Below are 19,480 nucleotides of genomic sequence, written 5' to 3'. Positions count from 1 at the left end.
AATACTTATTTCCAAAAAAAGGTCTTATATGTCAAACATTTTTTATTCAATTTTTTTAATGATCAGTTTTCGTATGTACTTAAAATAGTAGGTACCCTTTTATTTAAATTATTATTTTGTATTTTATTGCTCAGAATAGTTCCTGATTACAGTAAATAGGGTTTTTAGTCTCTCTTACTACAAGAACCCTTGGTTTGGTCTTGAACATAATTTTCAGTTGAGTTGAATTTCAAAGCCGGATAACGTCTAGCTCAAAGGTTATGGAATAAGCTATTTTCACTTTAAATTGACTTAAATGGTGCAGATCTCGGTTCCTTATCGTTTACGTTCACTGCTCCTACGTCTTTGACTCATCCTACTACAGTTTATACTTTTATATAATCTTTGTTGTTTTGTCTTTTGTCTATAGTTTCTCTTAATCCTAGGGGGTTACAAATCAATGTGAAGCAGCTGGCTAAACAATTTCGAACAGATTTTGCAAGAGTCTCACTCAATTTCGGCTGATGCCAACTTCTGGAGGTCACAGTGGGGCAACGATATTTGGCTCTCCCATGGATCTGAACACTCCGCTTGTGTCACTAAAATGAAAAATACCTTTGGTGGTAATATTCTACACTCAGAATGTGACCCCTTTATTTGTCTTGATCTGTTACAATGACATTACAATCATTACTGTAAACTTTCACAGGTACTACACCAAACATTTTTACTTAGTTTTTATTTTACCTTTATTTAGTCAGTTAAGAACAAATTCTTATTTTCAATGACGGCCTAGGAACAGTGGGTTAACTGCCTGTTCAGGGGCAGAACGACAGATTTGTACTTTGTCAGCTCAGAGGTTTGAACTTGCAACCTTCCGGTCACTAGTCCAACGCTCTAACCACTAGGCTACCCTGCCGCCACATGAGAATGATCAGTTAGAATGACATTACACTCATTACTGTAAACTTCTACGGGTACAACACCAAACATGAGAATGATGAGTTGCTTGAATCTATAGAGAAACATATACTTCATTGGTTATCTAAATTTTCCAATTCGTTATTATTGATAGGAGGGGACTTTAACATTACTATAGATAATTCAACTGATAGATGGCCCCAAGGTAGGCCAACCAATCAGAATTTGGGTTTAATACTTATGGAAAGGTTTGATCTTACTGACAGATCGTTCACTTGGAGTGACAAAACAGGTTCCAGACAATCCAGAATAGATTTTTGGATGATATCCAAATTATATCCATATTTGTACTACTCCCCTCACAGACCATAGGGCCATTTACATTGATATCAAAATATTTACCCCTGATACTAACCTTGGTAGAGCATCCTACTGGAAGCTAAATAGCACATTATTAAATAATGATATAGTTCAATTTGAGGTTAAAGATCTGCTCTCACACTTTTGGGAAAGGGCTTGTGAAGAAATATCTCATTGCAAGAACTGGGAGCTCTTTAAATTTGAGGTGTCCAAATACCTTAGAAAATATGGTAGTAATCTTGCTAAGACCAGAAGAGCTGAGGAGGAAAAGGTGATCATTAAGATAACTTCCCTTTCTCAGAGGTCCCCAGCCGGCCTCTCGGGGGAGGAGAAGATGGAACTAATTGAGTTACAAAATAAACTGGATAATATATATATATATATATATATATATATATATATATATATATATATAAAAAGCAGAAGGAGCCTTTATTAGATCTCGGGAAAAAATGGATTGAGGAGGGAGAACAGAATTCATCCTATTTCTTTAGATGAGAAATTTCACTCTAAAAATAACAAGTAAGTAAAACATTGATGGTGTTATTACAGATGACCAACAATTAATCGCTAAATACTGTAGCAATTTTTACAGAAAATTGTATAGCTCTACGTACTGTCAGGAATCCACATAGTAAGTGAACATGGTAAGATAACATATAATGTTCACTCTATCAGTGATATAGAATCTAAACAGTGTGACGGCCAAACATCAGTATCTTTAAAAAATATATTTTTTTTTTCATTTTTTATTAATAACACATCAATACATAAAGCACATTTATTTTATTTTATTTTACCTTTATTTAACCAGGTAGGCAAGTTGAGAACAAGTTCTCATTTACAATTGCGACCTGGCCAAGATAAACCAAAGCAGTTCGACAGATACAACGACACAGAGTTACACATGGAGTAAAACAAACATATGGTCAATAATACAGTATAAACAAGTCTATATACAATGTGAGCAAATGAGGTGAGAAGGGAGGTAAAGGCAAAAAAGGCCATGGTGGCAAAGTAAATACAATATAACAAGTAAAACACTGGAATGGTAGTTTTGCAATGGAAGAATGTGCAAAGTAGAAATAAAAATAATGGGGTGCAAAGGAGCAAAATAAATAAATTAATTAAATACAGTTGGGAAAGAGGTAGTTGTTTGGGCTAAATTATAGGTGGGCTATGTACAGGTGCAGTAATCTGTGAGCTGCTCTGACAGTTGGTGCTTAAAGCTAGTGAAGGAGATAAGTGTTTCCAGTTTCAGAGATTTGTGTAGTTCGTTCCAGTCATTGGCAGCAGAGAACTGGAAGGAGAGGCTGCCAAAGAAAGAATTGGTTTTGGGGGTGACTAGAGAGATATACCTGCTGGAGCGTGTGCTACAGGTGGGAGATGCTATGGTGACCAGCGAGCTGGGATAAGGGGGGACTTTACCTAGCAGGGTCTTGTAGATGACATGGAGCCAGTGGGTTTGGCGACGAGTATGAAGCGAGGGCCAGCCAACGAGAGCGTACAGGTCGCAATGGTGGGTAGTATATGGGGCTTTGGTGACAAAACGGATTGCACTGTGATAGACTGCATCCAATTTGTTGAGTAGGGTATTGGAGGCTATTTTGTAAATGACATCGCCAAAGTCGAGGATTGGTAGGATGGTCAGTTTTACAAGGGTGTGTTTGGCAGCATGAGTGAAGGATGCTTTGTTGCGAAATAGGAAGCCAATTCTAGATTTAATTTTGGATTGGAGTTGTATGGCATTGAAGCTTGCCTGGAGGGTTGTTAACACAGTGTCCACATGAGGGAACACAAGCATACATAGATTACAAACAATAGACAATCGAGATAGGGGGTACAATATCACATTACAATTACACAAGGACCTTAAGGGACATGCATATACTTACAATTCTAACAGCTTTTTTGTTAGTAGAGCATTTAACCATCAGTATCATAACGCCGGAATAAACGGAAGTGGCGTAGGATCCTTTTTCGAATGGGCATGCGCTCTGAGTTTTCCCAGGTCTTTCCCCTTGGTGGTTAGCAACAACATCCAGCTCCAACATGCTTGGTAAATTGATCGGTCAGAAATACTTTTCCATCGCGAGAACATGGTAAGATAATGTCGTATGTTTACTGACATCTTGCTATTGATATTTGATCAAATACATTTCCAATGCAATGTCTTATTCTGACTTGCCCTTGTCTGTTTTACCCTTAGCTAGCTGAGGTCATGTCCGGAAACGTTAGCTAGCTAGCATACTGGCTACTGCGTGCCTTGCTTGGTAGCAAAGCTAGTTAATAACGGCAGCATTGACCCGTAGAAGGTTGCCAATGCCGTGAACCAGAAACACCGACCCGACTTTGATCAATTGGAGAACTAGTTAGCTAAGTAACGTTACCTAATTCTGAAACTAGCGCTAGGGGGCGGCAGGTAGCCGTCAGTATGCGCGTCGGGACAGTAACCGCAATCCGACGTTCTGCCCTGAGCAAGGCAAGTTCTGTTTCCCCGGCGACGATGACGTCAATTAAGATAGCCTACGCACCTATTTGATTCACAGGGGTTGTGTTAAATGCATAGAGTTGTGCAACTTACTATGTATCCCCTAGCTCGATTGTAAATTACCTATTCAATTTTACTCCCAACGCAGGGTTCCAACGTTGGCGGTGTGGGGTTCAGTTGGAGGGGTGGCATTGGTACACTTCACTGACTGGCGCTTGATCTTGGATTATGTACCGTACGTCAGCGGCAAATTCAAGAACGATGACTAGAGGCTTTTCTGTGGCTGAAGGTGAGTAAATGTGCACATAGCATCACAGTAAGGGTATGCTCTCTACAAAAGAGGTCTGCTTGACTTTTTTTTTAGGGGTGGACTGGTCCATTTTTAGCCCAGTGGGTCTAGCTGACTTGATTTTTTGGGGCAAAAATATAATTATCTGGCTAATAATGGGGGCCTCAAGGGGGGAAAAATAGTCCAGTGTGAGGTCTCGAAGGAATGCGAGGGCTGATTTCTGGTCCCAGTCCACCCCTGCCTGTTTTTACAGGGTGTCTCTGCGACAGATTGTCATACCTAGCTAGAATAGTTCCGACCAGTAGGTCACAGTCAGTATATCTCCCTATAGGTCGGAATGCTTGGCTGCCTGCGCGGGATAGGGTGGGTATAATTTTTTGAACGTTCCAACAGGAATCTGTTCCAAATACTTCGTAAATAACAAGGCTGCCAACAAATGACGCATACAAAGTTGTATAGCGGCAGAATAAGATACTGGGTAGGGTGTGGGCTATTTCTTTCACTCACCATGTTTATTCCAAAAAATGTCTGCCCTCACTCTGGTAGCATATGGACAAGCATTAAGAATAAGCTATGTGGTGAGTAGATGCCTATTCGACAGGAAATTAGCTAGGTGAATTGATCATGAAACATTTTATGCATTTGTTGGCAACCTTGTACTTTACGAAGTTTTTGGAACGTTCCACAAATCATACCCACCCTGCGGGATATGGCTTGAAAATGAACCTCAATTTAGGGATGGAAGATGTCGCTGTACTCCTAATTATCCCTACTGACAAATAGAGAATATTTGAAGTATTGCTAGTTTTTAAACAGCCTTTTTGTCCTCATGCTAGGTAGCAGAAGCCACAGCAGCCATTTTGGAATCGCTCGTAGATCTTTACTTTGAACACCAAAGGACAGTCAGCCAACCAGGCTCCTTTGTTGTCCTTAGCAACATTTTACGTGCCATTCCCAAACCCAAAATATAAGCTTGTTTTACTCCAATGTTTGTAAACAATATATAGCCTCAACATGGGTAGAACTATAATTTTTATATCATTGGATTGTCAAGCCTTGCATTTATAACTCCATAAATTTGAGTGGTTACATTTCTACAGCCCCATCCATTCAGCTTTTTACTGAAACGCGCCAGGAGTACGCTTTGTTGTTGAGTGGATTCGATTAATGCCCCGGGTGAACCGGGTTAGCGTTGATTGCATTGGTTTTGGGACCGGGCTGCCTCCCATGTGTGAGCCAGGTGCCCTGCTTTGCCTGACGGCGAAGTCATCTCAAAGCAAACGTGTCGTAGGTTAAACATGTGGAGTAATGAGTAGGATTCTGTTGTTTCACATGCAAAAGTGATTGATTTTGATAAGGCTTTATCTGCCTTCCCAATGAATACTAGTTTGAAATTTAGTTGAAATAGTTTATCTATTTTATGGAAAAGTGATGTTTTCCTTGATGACAACATGACTGTTTGATTTGAGAAGGGCACCCCTCTCTCTTTTTTTTGTCCCATTCACGTCACAGGCCATAGCCCAGGGATCTAAATCAAACTCCCTTATTGTTTCAACTGCTTATTAGCCCAATATTGGACTAAATGAGCCTGAAGTTATTCCTTAGTCCAAGGACCTTACATGTTCTGTTTAAAGGGATAATTGGCTTGAAGCCAAAACAGACAAATACTCCATCTAAATGTGAATTGAATCTCTTGCGTTACGGTTCAAGAAACATAAAACCCTCCATCTCACATCAAAATATCAAATGCTAAATACACACTTACTCTTCTAACCGGTTTTAAAACAGTTGCAGCTGACAGTATTTTTTCCCAGTGACAACACATTTGTTGTGTTTACACACTGGTGTTTGGCGACGCAGATGGCTAATTAGCATCTTTTTTTTTCTTAAACTAGTGTTGTAACATGGAAATATGGCCATGTGGGAACCCTAAAGGTGTGTATCAATTTGTATTGAATGTTATGATTTTTATGATAAGGTCCTTATGATTCCAAAACCGTACCGCAAATGATGCGTGTTAATGTTCAGACCGAGCATCGCGGCTCTTAACAAAACTCCCCCCTACAGACGACATCTTCGTCCAATGACTCTTATGTGTGATGTATTGGAACTGAGCCATGGTCAAGGGCTAATTGCTGCTTTAGGCCCTGGCTGTTGTCTTCAATCACAACATTGCTGGCAGTGGTGTTATTGAAGCCAACTAGGGGTTTGCACATGAGCCAGCTTCTTGAGAGAAGGACAATAGTGTCGTCTCCCTATAGGATGATAACTCTCCCTTGCCCTTTGGATTTAAATGTTGAATTTTCATCTCAGATCCTCCATGTCGGGTTGATTTGGAAAGTCCTTTAAAGTATTAAGTGGAGACTGTGACATCCACCCAATCTTTTTGCCTGTAGGTCAATCTGTGCTGTCAGAAACAGGCCGAGAGCGATGGAGAGAGTGTGAACAGACCATCAGGCACCATGACTCAACTCCACCCCAGGACAAAGAGAAGAGGAACACTGTGCTTTCACCTTTTTCAATCATTTTAAATGGACTTTTCATCCTGATTTTGAAGTAACAGTGTTGTGCATTTAGTCTTTTTTGGTAATTGCTCAGCCAATGGAATGATATGGAGGAAATAGAAATGCATGTATTGAGACTAACATAATGTTTATTCCCTTTTTGTTTGATTGAATTCTGTTGTCATTTTAAAGCTTAGAGTGAAATTCTACTTTTCAGGGTCAGTTAACTTAATTGTTTCGCACTGGTTTTAACGTTGTTTGATTTTCCAGAGCGAGGGCTATGAACCTAAAATCATACAGTCTCTGTTTTTCCCTTTGCTCTTGGTTCACTGTATCAACCATTATCGTTTCAGTGTAGCCTGGCTACTACTGGTAGTCTGTTTCTGCTTCTAAACTGTTGGCATGACAACCATGTAGTTTGGTTCAATGCACAACCTTTTTGGTACTCTGCTTGTTTTCTTGGACCTCCTTTGTCCAACTTTTTAATGATCATGATTGTTTTAATCAAATTAAGTGTACAAAATTGTGTCTGGTGTTTTTCCCTAGCCATTTGAAATCTATCCACAATCTTGTGATGATAATGGGGGAAAACATAATAAAACGAGTAATGTAACCTTTGTTTTCTGGAAAACGTTCATGTTTTTGTAAATCTAGTTTGGTCTGATTTCTTTAGTGTGAGAAATCTAAAGAATTATGTATAAACACACAGCTAAACAAAGGTAGATTACAACATTTAAAAAAAACTCAACTGATCACAAGACTTCATTAAATCTCGTCGACTGAACTGCAGTTGGAACTAGTGGATTAATTGCTGTCCACAGTAAGTGGTGTAGCTTGGCGGAGTAACTTTACGAGTATCTAAACACCATAGGCAAAGATTATGGATATACTGACATGATGCATGTCTCTGCCCTAACAATGGGAGTCGTCCACATACAGTGCCTTGCGAAAGTATTCGGCCCCCTTGAACTTTGCGACCTTTTGCCACATTTCAGGCTTCAAACATAAAGATATAAAACTGTATTTTTTTGGTGAAGAATCAACAACAAGTGGGACACAATCATGAAGTGGAACGACATTTGTTGGATATTTCAAACTTTTTTAACAAATCAAAAACAGAAAAATTGGGCGTGCAAAATTATTCTGTTAATACTTTGTAGCGCCACCTTTTGCTGCGATTACAGCTGTAAGTCGCTTGGGGTATGTCTATCAGTTTTGCACATCGAGAGACTGACATTTTTTCCCATTCCTCCTTGCAAAACAGCTCGAGCTCAGTGAGGTTGGATGGAGAGCATTTGTGAACAGCAGTTTTCAGTTCTTTCCACAGATTCTCGATTGGATTCAGGTCTGGACTTTGACTTGGCCATTCTAACACCTGGATATGTTTCTTTTTGAACCATTCCATTGTAGATTTTGCTTTATGTTTTGAATCATTGTCTTGTTGGAAGACAAATCTCTGTCCCAGTCTCAGGTCTTTTGCAGACTCCATCAGGTTTTCTTCCAGAATGGTCCTGTATTTGGCTCCATCCATCTTCCCATCAATTTTAACCATCTTCGCTGTCCCTGCTGAAGAAAAGCAGGCCCAAACCATGATGCTGCCACCACCATGTTTGACAGTGGGGATGGTGTGTTCAGGGTTGATGAGCTGTGTTGCTTTTACGCCAAACATAACGTTTTGCATTGTTGCCAAGAAGTTCAATTTTGGTTTCATCTGACCAGAGCACCTTCTTCCACATGTTTGGTGTGTCTCCCAGGTGGCTTGTGGCAAACTTTAAACGACACTTTTTATGGATATCTTTAAGAAATGGCTTTCTTCTTGCCACTCTTCCATAAAGGCCAGATTTGTGCAATATATGACTGATTGTTGTCCTATGGACAGAGTCTCCCACCTCAGCTGTAGATCTCTGCAGTTTATCCAGAGTGATCATGGGCCTCTTGGCTGCATCTCTGATCAGTCTTCTCCTTGTATGAGCTGAAAGTTTAGAGGGACGGCCAGGTCTTGGTAGATTTGCAGTGGTCTGATACTCCTTCCATTTCAATATTATCGCTTGCACAGTGCTCCTTGGGATGTTTAAAGCTTGGGAAATCGTTCTGTATCCAAATCCGGCTTTAAACTTCTTCACAACAGTATCTCGGACCTGCCTGGTGTGTTCCTTGTTCTTCATGATGCTCTCTGCGCTTTTAACGGACCTCTGAGACTATCACAGTGCAGGTGCATTTATACGGAGACTTGATTACACACAGGTGGATTGTATTTATCATCATTAGTCATTTAGGTCAACATTGGATCATTCAGAGATCCTCACTGAACTTCTGGAGAGAGTTTGCTGCACTGAAAGTAAAGGGGCTGAATAATTTTGCGCGCCCAATTTTTCAGTTTTTGATTTGTTAAAAAAGTTTGAAATATCCAATAAATGTCGTTCCACTTCATGACTGTGTCCCACTTGTTGTTGATTCTTCACAAAAAAATACAGTTTTATATCTTTGTTTGAAGCCTGAAATGTGGCAAAAGGTCGCAAAGTTCAAGGGGGCCAAATACTTTCGCAAGGCACTGTAGCTGCATGGAGGGCGGTCTAGCTCCCGCCTGTGCTTCTTTTGGATTGGTGGATACATCTCATTATTGTATTCCTTTTGAATATTTGGGGGTGGTTGACTTGACCCACCTGTATTCAATGGAGAGAGAGATGCTGTGCTACTAGCCTCATGCCAATGGTGTTAAGTACTTCAGTATAAATACTTCAAAGTGCTAATTAAGTAGCTTGTGGTATCTGTACTTAACTATTTATATTTTTGATAACTTTTATTTCACTACATCCCTGAAGGAAAATAATGTACTTTTTAATTGACCCCCTTTTCTCCCCAATTTCATGGTTTCCAATTGGTAGTTAGTCTGGTCTCATTGCTGCAACTCCCATACGGACTCGGGAGAGGCAAAGGTCGAGATCTGTGCGTCCTCCGAAACACAACCCAACCAAGCCACACTGCTTCTTGACACAATGGGGTGGGGTTCAGACCCAGGGCCTCGAGCTTAATGATGAGCTTGGAGGGTACTGTGGTGTTGAATGCTGAGCTACAGTCAATAAACAGCATTCTTACATACCTTAAGGGAAGATTTCGGCAGGTGCCGTATGGTTAGTGAGAAAGTCCATATTGGAAATGTACGGTCCCTTACTAGACGTCCGAAATCGTTTGTAAAATTCGCGGACGGCGTCGGGCCGAGCGGCAGGGCCGGACCTACCGGGAAGTCATCAAATGAACTTTGTCGGACATTCGGTTTCCGTTTTACAAAAATAATAAGATTTTGGTCATTTTGCCGCTGTCCCGGAAATTCCCACAAAAGGGCATAAGCAATCATATTGCTATTGGACAAAACATCACGATTCACGACGGGGCCTTATCTCGAAAACTGAAAATATTTCGAAGCCGAAACTCGGTGAGCGTAGGTTTGGCATAACGGGCAGTTGGCCCCGAACAAGATGGCGTCTAGGCCTCAACGGTTTTTGAGTTATGGCCATTTATCTGGGATTAAAGGTCCAAAATGAAAATAGAGAAATTATTTTTCCACTTCACGTCAAAGTCAAGGAGCCTCCGGTGTCAATAAAAAAAAAAACAGCCATTTATCTATCGTCATTTAAGAGAAATCGTACAACGACAGATTGGTGATGTTCACGGATAGGTTTTTTTTTTTTCAATGGTTACAGATCCAGTTGCAGGGTGTTCTTACGAATCTTTTTAAAGTGTGCTGCGGAGCTCTGCGAGATTTCTGTGATTTTCTATGATTTTCTGAAATAACACACACTCACTAAACCCTCCGTAAATAACTCAGTTCTTAAGGAAAATACTTAAAACTCAGGATTATGTAAAGGCATACCTCAATCAGGATATGAGTTTATTTATAGCTTCCTGTGCCAACCGGAAGTGCCTTAAATGGTGTCACAGTGGCAGTTTCCAAGGGTTAAAAAGGTCAGATCTTTTCAAAACTTCATATGTGTGATTAGGCAACCCCCATAAACTGTAAGCCAGTCATTTCTCCCAACAGATGTCAAAGAAAAGCTCTCTCTCACACACACACACACAGAAACACACACACACAGCAAGGATGGAGTGACAAAGTGCGGTGCTTAAAGACACACAAAGCCTACAATGGCATTTCCATATTCTCTAGGCCGTGCCTAGTTCAACAAGATGCCCCACTTGACCGTAGCTCGCTCGGTCTAAGCACAGCGACCATTAGAAAAGTAGGCCCAAAATGAAGGCTGGCCCTCAATGTCATTTGCTTTTGGGTGACAGTGAGAGAACCGTTAAGGTGAGAAGCACAATTCAACCTCAGGAACGTACCTGAGGTCCTCCCGATCCGTGCAAGCCTAACGTTGACCGTGTGGCATTAACAATAGTTAAAAGAAGGTGTTTACTTCAAAGAGTTTGCATTGACTTCTCTCCCCATAGGAATACATTGCCTGCACCCCTAAATTCAACCTGAAGCCTATGTGGGTTATGAATGCCTTATGAACCTGTCTTCTATGACAGTCCATCAGACCACTATGAGGTCTACCTGTGCAATTTCTAAGCTTCCTGAAGCAAACGGAAGTGGTTAAATTAACCCAAAAGGTGTTTTGATGTACATAACCTTCAAAAGGTGAAAATGACTACATTCAACCCTGTGTAGATCGTAGATCAGTCAATTCTTAACTTAAAGACTTAAAACTCAGGATTCTGTAAGTTTCTATGTCAATCAACACATGTGTTTACTTATAGCTTCCTGTGCCAACCGGAAGTGCCTTTAATTGGGTCACACTGTCTGTTTTGAAGGGTTAGAAAAGTCACATCTCTCCAAAACTTCATATGTGTGACTAGGTAACCCTCCTAAACTGTAAATCAGTCATTTCTCCCAGCAGATGTCAAAGAAAAGCTCTCACATACACACACAGCAAGGATGGAGTGATAAAGTGCGGTGCTCAAAGACACAGAGAGCATGCAATGGCATAAACATAATCTCTAGGCCGTGCCGAGTTCAACGAGATATCCCGCTTGACCGTAGCTCGCTCGGTCTAAGCGCAGCGACCATTAGAAAAGTAGGCCCAAAATGAAGCATGCCCCACAACGTCATTTGTTTTTGGGTGACAGTGAGAGAACCGTTAGGGTGAGAAGCACAATTCAACCTCAGGTACGTTCCTAAGGTCCTCCCGATCCGTGCAAGCCTAACGTTGACCGTGTGGCATTAACCCTTAATAGTTAAAAGAAGGTGTTTACTTCAAAGAGTTTGCATTGACTTCTCTCCCCATAGGAATACATTGCCTGCACCCCTAAATTCAACCTGAAGCCTATGTTGGTTATGAATGTCGTATGAACCTGTCTTCGATGACAGTCCATCAGGCCACTACGAGGTCTACCTGTGTTGATTCTAAGCTTCCTGGACCAACCGGAAGTGGTTAAAATCACCCTAAAAGTGTTTATCCATACCCTGCCTGCAGTTTGATAGACATAGTGCATTCAAACCTGTGTAAATCAGTCAGTTCTTAACATAAGGACTTAAAACTCAGGATTCTGTAAAAGCATACCCCAATGAGGATATGTGTTGATTTATAGCTTCCTGTGCCAACCGGAAGTGCCATAATTGGTGTATCTTGGGCTGTTTCGAGGGGTTAAAAAAGTCAGATCTTTCCAAAACTTCATATATGTGATTAGGCAACCCCCATGAACTGTAAATCAGTCATTTCTCCCATAAAATTTCAAAGGAAAAATAAATCACACTAAAACACAACTTGGATGGAGGGACGTATTGGGGTGCGTAGAGACAGACAGTGACTGCAATAGTTAGCTTTGTTCGAGCTAAAAAAGAACCGTCAGACATAGAGTTCCGAAACTTTAGAATCCTGTTCTAGACCTCCGGTCGATAGTGCGTGGTGAGTTAGGTGGCTCTAGAAGGTTCTCGGACCGAGAAACAGCCTCGTACATTTGCAATGATTTCAATTCATTTTGACCATTACAAAAATGACGACATTTAGAAAAGTCTCAGAAACGCAAGACTAGGTGCATTGCGACCGTCTCGTTCCATAGAGACGGACCCCAACGTTTCTGTCCGATAGCTCATTCAAGGACCCCGTAGCAAGTCATGGAAAAAAGTGGATTTTCAGCACCAATTAGGGTTTTGCTCGGACACCAAATGACCGACCGAGCCGAAACTTGGGATTCGGGGTCGCCTCAGCTAGGCCTACACATAACATAAGAAATGGACCTGCAGCTAGAACGTAACTACGTGTTTTATGTTTTTTTTTATGGTTTGAACCGAAGGCGTTGTGAATTTTGGGCCAGCTCTGAAGTATGTGATAGTTGGCTACTAAACGAGTTGGAAAAAGTGAGTTTGGTGTCAGTTTGTATCAGTTTGGTGTCAGAATGATATCTAATTGACTGACGGACGGTGACTTGCTGGTGACTCTTGTCCATTTGCAATATGTTTAAACAGTGAGGTACCATCACCAAAGTGACATTCTGAAATCAACCCTAACGAGCGACTGAGATTAACCAGAATCACTGCCCAGCCATCCCGGTCAATTTCACATTCCTGCAGGATTGCCCGTACACTTGCAATATGATTCAACAGTGAAAAAACATCACAAAATGGACATGATGAAGTCAACACAATGAGCGATGGAAAGGAGCAACTATCACTGCCAGGCCATCCCGAGTTCATCTGGCCAGTCAATTTTGCATTTCTGCAGGATTTTTGAGCATGTTAAATTTCTTATGGTATTTGGCCCCAAAAAAAGTTACTTTTGACTTCCTATGAAATCATATTGCAAATGGACAAATCATATTCCTTATGCACAAGTTTTAAAAAAATTATTATAATACAATTTTACAAATGTATATTCATATAGTTCTTACACATGATGAATTGACATAAAATCGAAACAATTTCGAAAAACGGTCCAGAAAGCACTTTTTTACGAGGGTGATAAGTTTTTAAAAAAAGTTCACATTTTCGACTTTTGACTTCCTATGAAATCATATTGCAAATGGACAAAACATATTTCTTATGCGCATGTAAAAAAGAAAAAAAGAAAGCAGAAAGCACTTTTTTAAGGGGTGATAATTCTTGACCAAAAAATCTTCTTTTCAAAATTTTGCTTTTGGATGTTGACTTGAGGTCCATTTCCAATATGAAAAGCCACGGTGGAGCGCACTCGCCCCCTGTTGGATTTTTGAAGTGTTACAACTGGCAATAGCCATATGACATTTGCCATCAACTTTGCATGAATAAACGCCGAATTGGGTGGTATTGACCAATGTGTATATGCTTTGTCCGATGCCAATGATTTGCCATTCATTTTTGTCCATTTCAGGGGGGACTTCCCTTACATAGGTATTCCTCTTTTCCAGATGGGATAGGGCAGTAAGCAAATTGAAGTGGGTCTAGTGTGGCAGGTAAGGTAGAGGGGATATGTTCCTTGACTAGTTCCCCTTGCTCTGCTTTTGTGGAGCGATGGGTAACGATGCTTCGTGGGTTACTGTTGTTGATGTGTGCAGAGGGTCCCTGGTTCGCGCCCGGGTATGGGTGAGGGGACGGTCTAAAGTTACTGTTACATTGATGCTGTTGACCCGGATCACTGGTTGTTGCGGAAAAAGAGGAAGGTCAAAAGGGGGGTGAGTGTAACGGATGTGAACTAGTTAGCGGTGGTGCGCGCTAAATAGCGTTTCAATCGGTGACTTCACTTGCTCTGAGACCTTGAAGTAGTGGTTCCCCTTGCTCTGCAAGGGCTGTGGCTTTTGTGGAGCGATGGGTAATGATGCTTCATGGGTGACTGTTGTTGATGTGTGCAGAGGGTCCCTGGTTCGCGCCCAGGTATGGGCGAGGTGACGGTCTAAAGTTATACTGTTACACTAGTCGTTAAGTTACCTTTGCCTTCATGGGTACAGGAACCATGGTGGCCATCTTGAAGCATGTGGGGACAGCAGACTGGGATAGGGAGCGATTGAATATGCTCTAAACACCTGCCAGCTGGTCTGCGCATGCTCTGAGGGCGTGGCTAGGGATACCGTGTGGGCCGGCAGCCTTGCTAGGGTTAACACGTTTAAATGTTTTACTCACTTCGGCCACGGAGAAGGAGAGCCCACAGTTGTTGGTAGCGGGCCGCGTCGGTGGCACTGCATATGGCTATGCATATTCATGACATGAGGCAGTAGTGAAAGTGTAAGAAGAATGTGTTTAGCCCGTCCTGAAGCAAGACTTCGGTATCGGAACACGCGGCTGGTTTTCCTTTTGTAGTCTGTGATTGTCTGTAGTCCCTGCCTATACGTCTCGTGTCTGTGCCATTGAATTGCGACTCCACTATCTCTATACTGCCGTTTGTTTGATGTCTTGCGGAGTGAATAACTAACACTGTTTATATTCTGCCATATTACCAGTCGCTTTGCCATGGTTAAATTGCGGTGTTTCGCGCGAATGCTGCCATCTAATTCACACATATATCAAGACAACAACTCTGGTCATCCCTAGTGCCTCTGAACTGGTGGACTCACTAAACACATGCTTTGTTTGTAAATTATGTCTGAGTGTATGACACTTGGGTAATTTTTTTTCACTACTGCCTCATGCCATGAATATGCATAGCCATCTCGAGACAACTCCGATAGAAAGTGTTTTTTTCTCAAAGTTCTCCGGATGTCACGTGTCCTACTTATATCAGTACACTCGTAACAACTTAAGCATTACGACACTTGTATTCGATAAAACCTCACGTAACAAATAAGCCATTATTTTCTGTTGACCAAATTCGACACTTATTGACCTCCATACAAAAACGTATTGCTTAGTGTGCGAAACAACGAAAATACACCACCTGCTGGATGAAGGCAGATTTTAAACCGAGTTGAGCCTCTCTTCCTCTCTGCCATAGGCTAGCTAGAAAGCGGGTAGGACGAGAAGGGTGTAATTGCAGACCGCAATTCTGGGCGTTTTCTTGTATGGGCGTTTCTTGATATCAAGTTATACCCATTGATGCTCACGGAGAAAGAGGACAGATGAGTGAGTCTGTGACAGTAGGAGTGAAGTTTTTGGAAAAAGTGGACCCTTCGCTTTTGGCTGATCATTTGTGGTTTCAGGGTGGGTGAAAACGGAGTTGGTTGCTGTGGAATTGGTGAGGGTAACCAGAAGTGGTCATGTGATAGTTGTTTGTTTCTGTTTGATGGAGAAGGCGCTCCGCGTTTTAAACTAATGGGGGCAAGGATTGTGAATTGTTTTGCTCTCACGAAAAGGGCGCAATTGAAAGTGTGATTAATCGGGTAGCAGTAAAAGTTGACCAACTGAAGGGGAATATTTTTAGCATTTATAGCAATGGTTATCAACTGTACTGCAGGGATGGAACGTAAATCGCAGAAAATAGGGGTTGTGGTGGCAGCTGCAGAGTGTTATTTGGGTGTGTGAGATTTGACATCAGAAGAGTTACAGGGTGTGTTAAGTGGTGGTGTCCCATCCTTTCAGGTTGTTGGCCTGAGGTACGACTAAATAGATTTAAATAGTGGAGTATGGTGGTGTTTTTGTAGTGTAGTGTTAGAAGGTAGGGTATTCATAAGGGAGTTATACTCCAGTCTAATAGGTGGTGGTAATGCAACATTTATTGCATGCCAACCGCAGTTAAACCTAATCGAAGAAGTATAATTGACGATCACCATTGGGCGGTGGCTGTTTCTTGAACTTGACAAAGAAAGCTGCGGGCTGGATTTAGACAATGTCGGTAAGTTCTTCCACATAGCAACCTCTACTATTATATCTTTGTTACTTCTCAACGTGTTCAATTAGACTGTTTACCTATCCAGTTATGTATTGTAAGGCGACATGATCGGATAGCTACAAGACACAAGCTTTGAAGCTAGCATAACAGAAGCCACGAGGCTATAGTAGTTGCTTGCCACCTCCAGTCAGTCGGCTGATGTATGCTAGAACTTTTAAACAGGTTTCAACTGTAGCTAATTGGATGTTGTACGCTTATCAGCGTGTTATGCCGACTTTTTTGTATTCGCTACAAGTACAATTTATGGAATATTTAAGGCATTCGTTGTATACATAATTCTGACAGTGATTTGATATATAGTATAGTGATCCTGTTTACATACCTCACTCAGCAGCATGTTATTTTACAGTGAAGTCGGCACAGATCCTGAAGCTGCAACTTTTGTGTTAAGAAATAGTCTGCAGACTATCCAACTATTGTTGACTCATTTACAGAGTCACAATAAAACAGTGGCGAAGTATGTGATCACTTTATATAATATGATGATGTGTAGCTGTTACTGTGTTTATTTAAAGGGCCAAACTGTAAAAGTATTGTATGTATACATTGATTCCTAAAGCTGCAATCAGCAGCAGAAGCAATAACAAAACGAGCTCCCCGCCCCTGTTTAGGTAAAAAGCCGGGGGCTGGAGAAATATACCCACTCTCAAAATCAGACAGCTATGGAAGCCAAATCTGACCATCCATGATATCAACTTTATATCGTTTTAACCACAGTGATTGTTTGCATGTACTTTGTTTGCAAACATTGGAGTAAAACAAGCTTCTATTTTGTGTTCTAATTCGGAAGGACAGTTGAACTAAGCTCATGAGTCATAAGGTACATTCTTCAAGACTCAATAGGTACATATCATTAAGTTAAATGGATGTATCAACTGCTAATTGCCCCTATGAAGAATGTATCTTAGAAATGCTTCATTAGCTTGTCGACTGGCTTACCCCCCATCAGGACCCCACCTATAGGGCGGGGGTGTACTTTATTCTTTGTAAACAAACACTGTATAGCCTCATAACATGGTATCACATCACGCTTCTAGTATCACACCAGTCTCTTCCATGACAGTGATGAATAGCTTCTAGTATCACACCAGTCTCTTCCATGACAGAGTGATGAATAGCTTCCAGTATCACACCAGTCTCTTCCCTGATAGAGTGATGATCAGCTTCTAGTATCACACCAGTCTCTTCCCTGATAGAGTGATGATCAGCTTCTAGTATCACACCAGTCTCTTCCATGACGGGGAGGCTATGTGACCAGCGTAGACGTACTCTATGGAAGAGACTCCAGTACAGAGCTTCAACTGTTCCCTGTTTAATCACTCCTGGTGTGCTGCAGGGCCAGAGAGCATAGATGTAGGAAGATGCTGAGAAACTGCTGCTCCAGTAGAAATCCCTGATCCGGCGATTCAGCAGTGATATAGCAGTGTTGGCTGTCTTGATGAGTCTCTTGGTTTGGAAACCTCTCTGACAGGGTCCTATTGTCATGGATCTGGAGACCTAACATTACCATGGACAGAGCATGAGCGACCCCAAGGGTCAGGTGAGAGGTGTTCTCTGACCCTGTGACCATCACCTGATTCCCGGTCCCTCTCCACCCCCCCCCCCCCCCCCCCTCTCCCTCACTTCTCTCACTCTCCTCCCTTACTCTGTTCTGTTTTAGCCTTACCCAGCTCCTTGTTGCCACTCTCCCTCACTCCCTGTTTTAGCCTGTCTAGACACTCCTCAGTGCAGTGTTGGTTTAGGATGCATCTCAATACTCCAGCACTGCTTCCTTTCCAGGTCTCTCTCTCTCTCTTTTTTTAAAAATATTTTTTTAAATATATATATTGATCAGGGGCTAGAGCTGAACCCTGCAAATCAGGTTTAACACCTCTTCCTGTGTGTGATGTAACATCCTGTAGCTATTGTACCTGTGAGGAGATCCAGGAAGTGTGCTGTATGAGTGACCCCATCACTATGCTGAAAGAATGCATGCTGTCCAACATGGCTTCTGTGGAGGAGATCAAGGTACACACACAGGTGGCCCAAGTACTTTCCTTCCTCCCTCCTTACAGGAGATAGATGAAGAGATCAGGAAGGTGATCAAGGGTGTGGCCCAGTTTGAGCCATTGGGTGAGCTCTGCAACCACATCTTCGCCAAACGAGATGCCCATGGAGGTTCACAGGACCACCCATGGGTCAAACTAAAAACTATCAGCTCAACACACACGCACCCCTGGACTATCAGCTACACATACCCTCTGTTCCTGTGTGACACCAACCCTTGGGTGAAAGTCTACTCCTTTTCTCATTAGTTCTCTAAACACACAATAGGAGATTGTCACCCTGTAAATCAGTTTGTAGCAGCATTCCAAACCAGTTCATTACCTCTGACCCTGTGATGTCACTGGTATTTATTCACAATACAGCGAATAATGTTGTTTTATGTCAGTTGGTATGTTTTCTCCTCATACGGAGGGATCTGTCTCTGAATGGGAGGTGAGTTGCATTGGGCAGACTTTTGTTCCAGTCCAGCACTTACGCACCTGATTTAACAAATCAACCTCTCATCAAGACCTTTGGGCGTCAGGTGGCCTAGGCCAGTAACCGAAAGGTTGCTAGATCGAATCCCCTACAGTAGCACTCGTTACACTTGGACTAGACAAACTTAAGAGACACCAGGCTGCAAGTCATAACGTCGTCATAAGAAAAGGGAACGACAATAGTCTCTTCCTCTCCTTCTCTTCTACTCTGACTCCCTCCCTCTTTCCGCGAAGAGAGGATACTGTGTAAGGGGGGCAGGGCTACCGACGTTAAGGCTAATCTGAAGTCCACAGACCCACTCCAAAAGGCTTTCGGAGCCATCATCGACTCAGTGGGTTTTGTCCAACATGTCTCTGGACCAACTCACTGTCACAGTCATACGCTGGACCTAGTTTTGTCCCATGGAATAAATGTTGTGGATCTTAATGTTTTTCCTCATAATCCTGGACTATCGGACCACCATTTTATTACGTTTGCAATTGCAACAAATAATCTGCTCAGACCCCAACCAAGGAACATCAAAAGTCGTGCTATAAATTCACAGACTACACAAAGATTCCTTGATGTCCTTCCAGATTCCCTCTGTCTACCCAAGGACGCCAGAGGACAAAAATCAGTTAAC

General features: G+C 41.9%; 1 protein-coding gene across 1 annotated transcript; it reads left to right on the top strand.

Moving 5' to 3' along the window:
- Positions 1–3,230: 3,230 nt before the first annotated feature.
- On the top strand, positions 3,231–7,162 carry uqcr11 (ubiquinol-cytochrome c reductase, complex III subunit XI). Its single transcript, XM_020467141.2, has 3 exons — positions 3,231–3,362; positions 3,900–4,040; positions 6,437–7,162. Exons 1-2 carry the CDS (start codon positions 3,313–3,315, stop codon positions 4,018–4,020), a joined length of 171 nt encoding a protein of 56 aa, XP_020322730.1. The 5' UTR covers positions 3,231–3,312; the 3' UTR covers positions 4,021–4,040; positions 6,437–7,162.
- The last annotated feature ends 12,318 nt before the right edge of the window (positions 7,163–19,480 follow it).

Source organism: Oncorhynchus kisutch, linkage group LG30 (genome assembly GCF_002021735.2).
Source record: "Oncorhynchus kisutch isolate 150728-3 linkage group LG30, Okis_V2, whole genome shotgun sequence".
Classification (NCBI taxonomy): domain Eukaryota; kingdom Metazoa; phylum Chordata; class Actinopteri; order Salmoniformes; family Salmonidae; genus Oncorhynchus; species Oncorhynchus kisutch.
The sequence above is the reverse complement of the archived record's forward strand: the minus strand, read 5'-3'. Positions and strand labels throughout refer to the sequence as shown.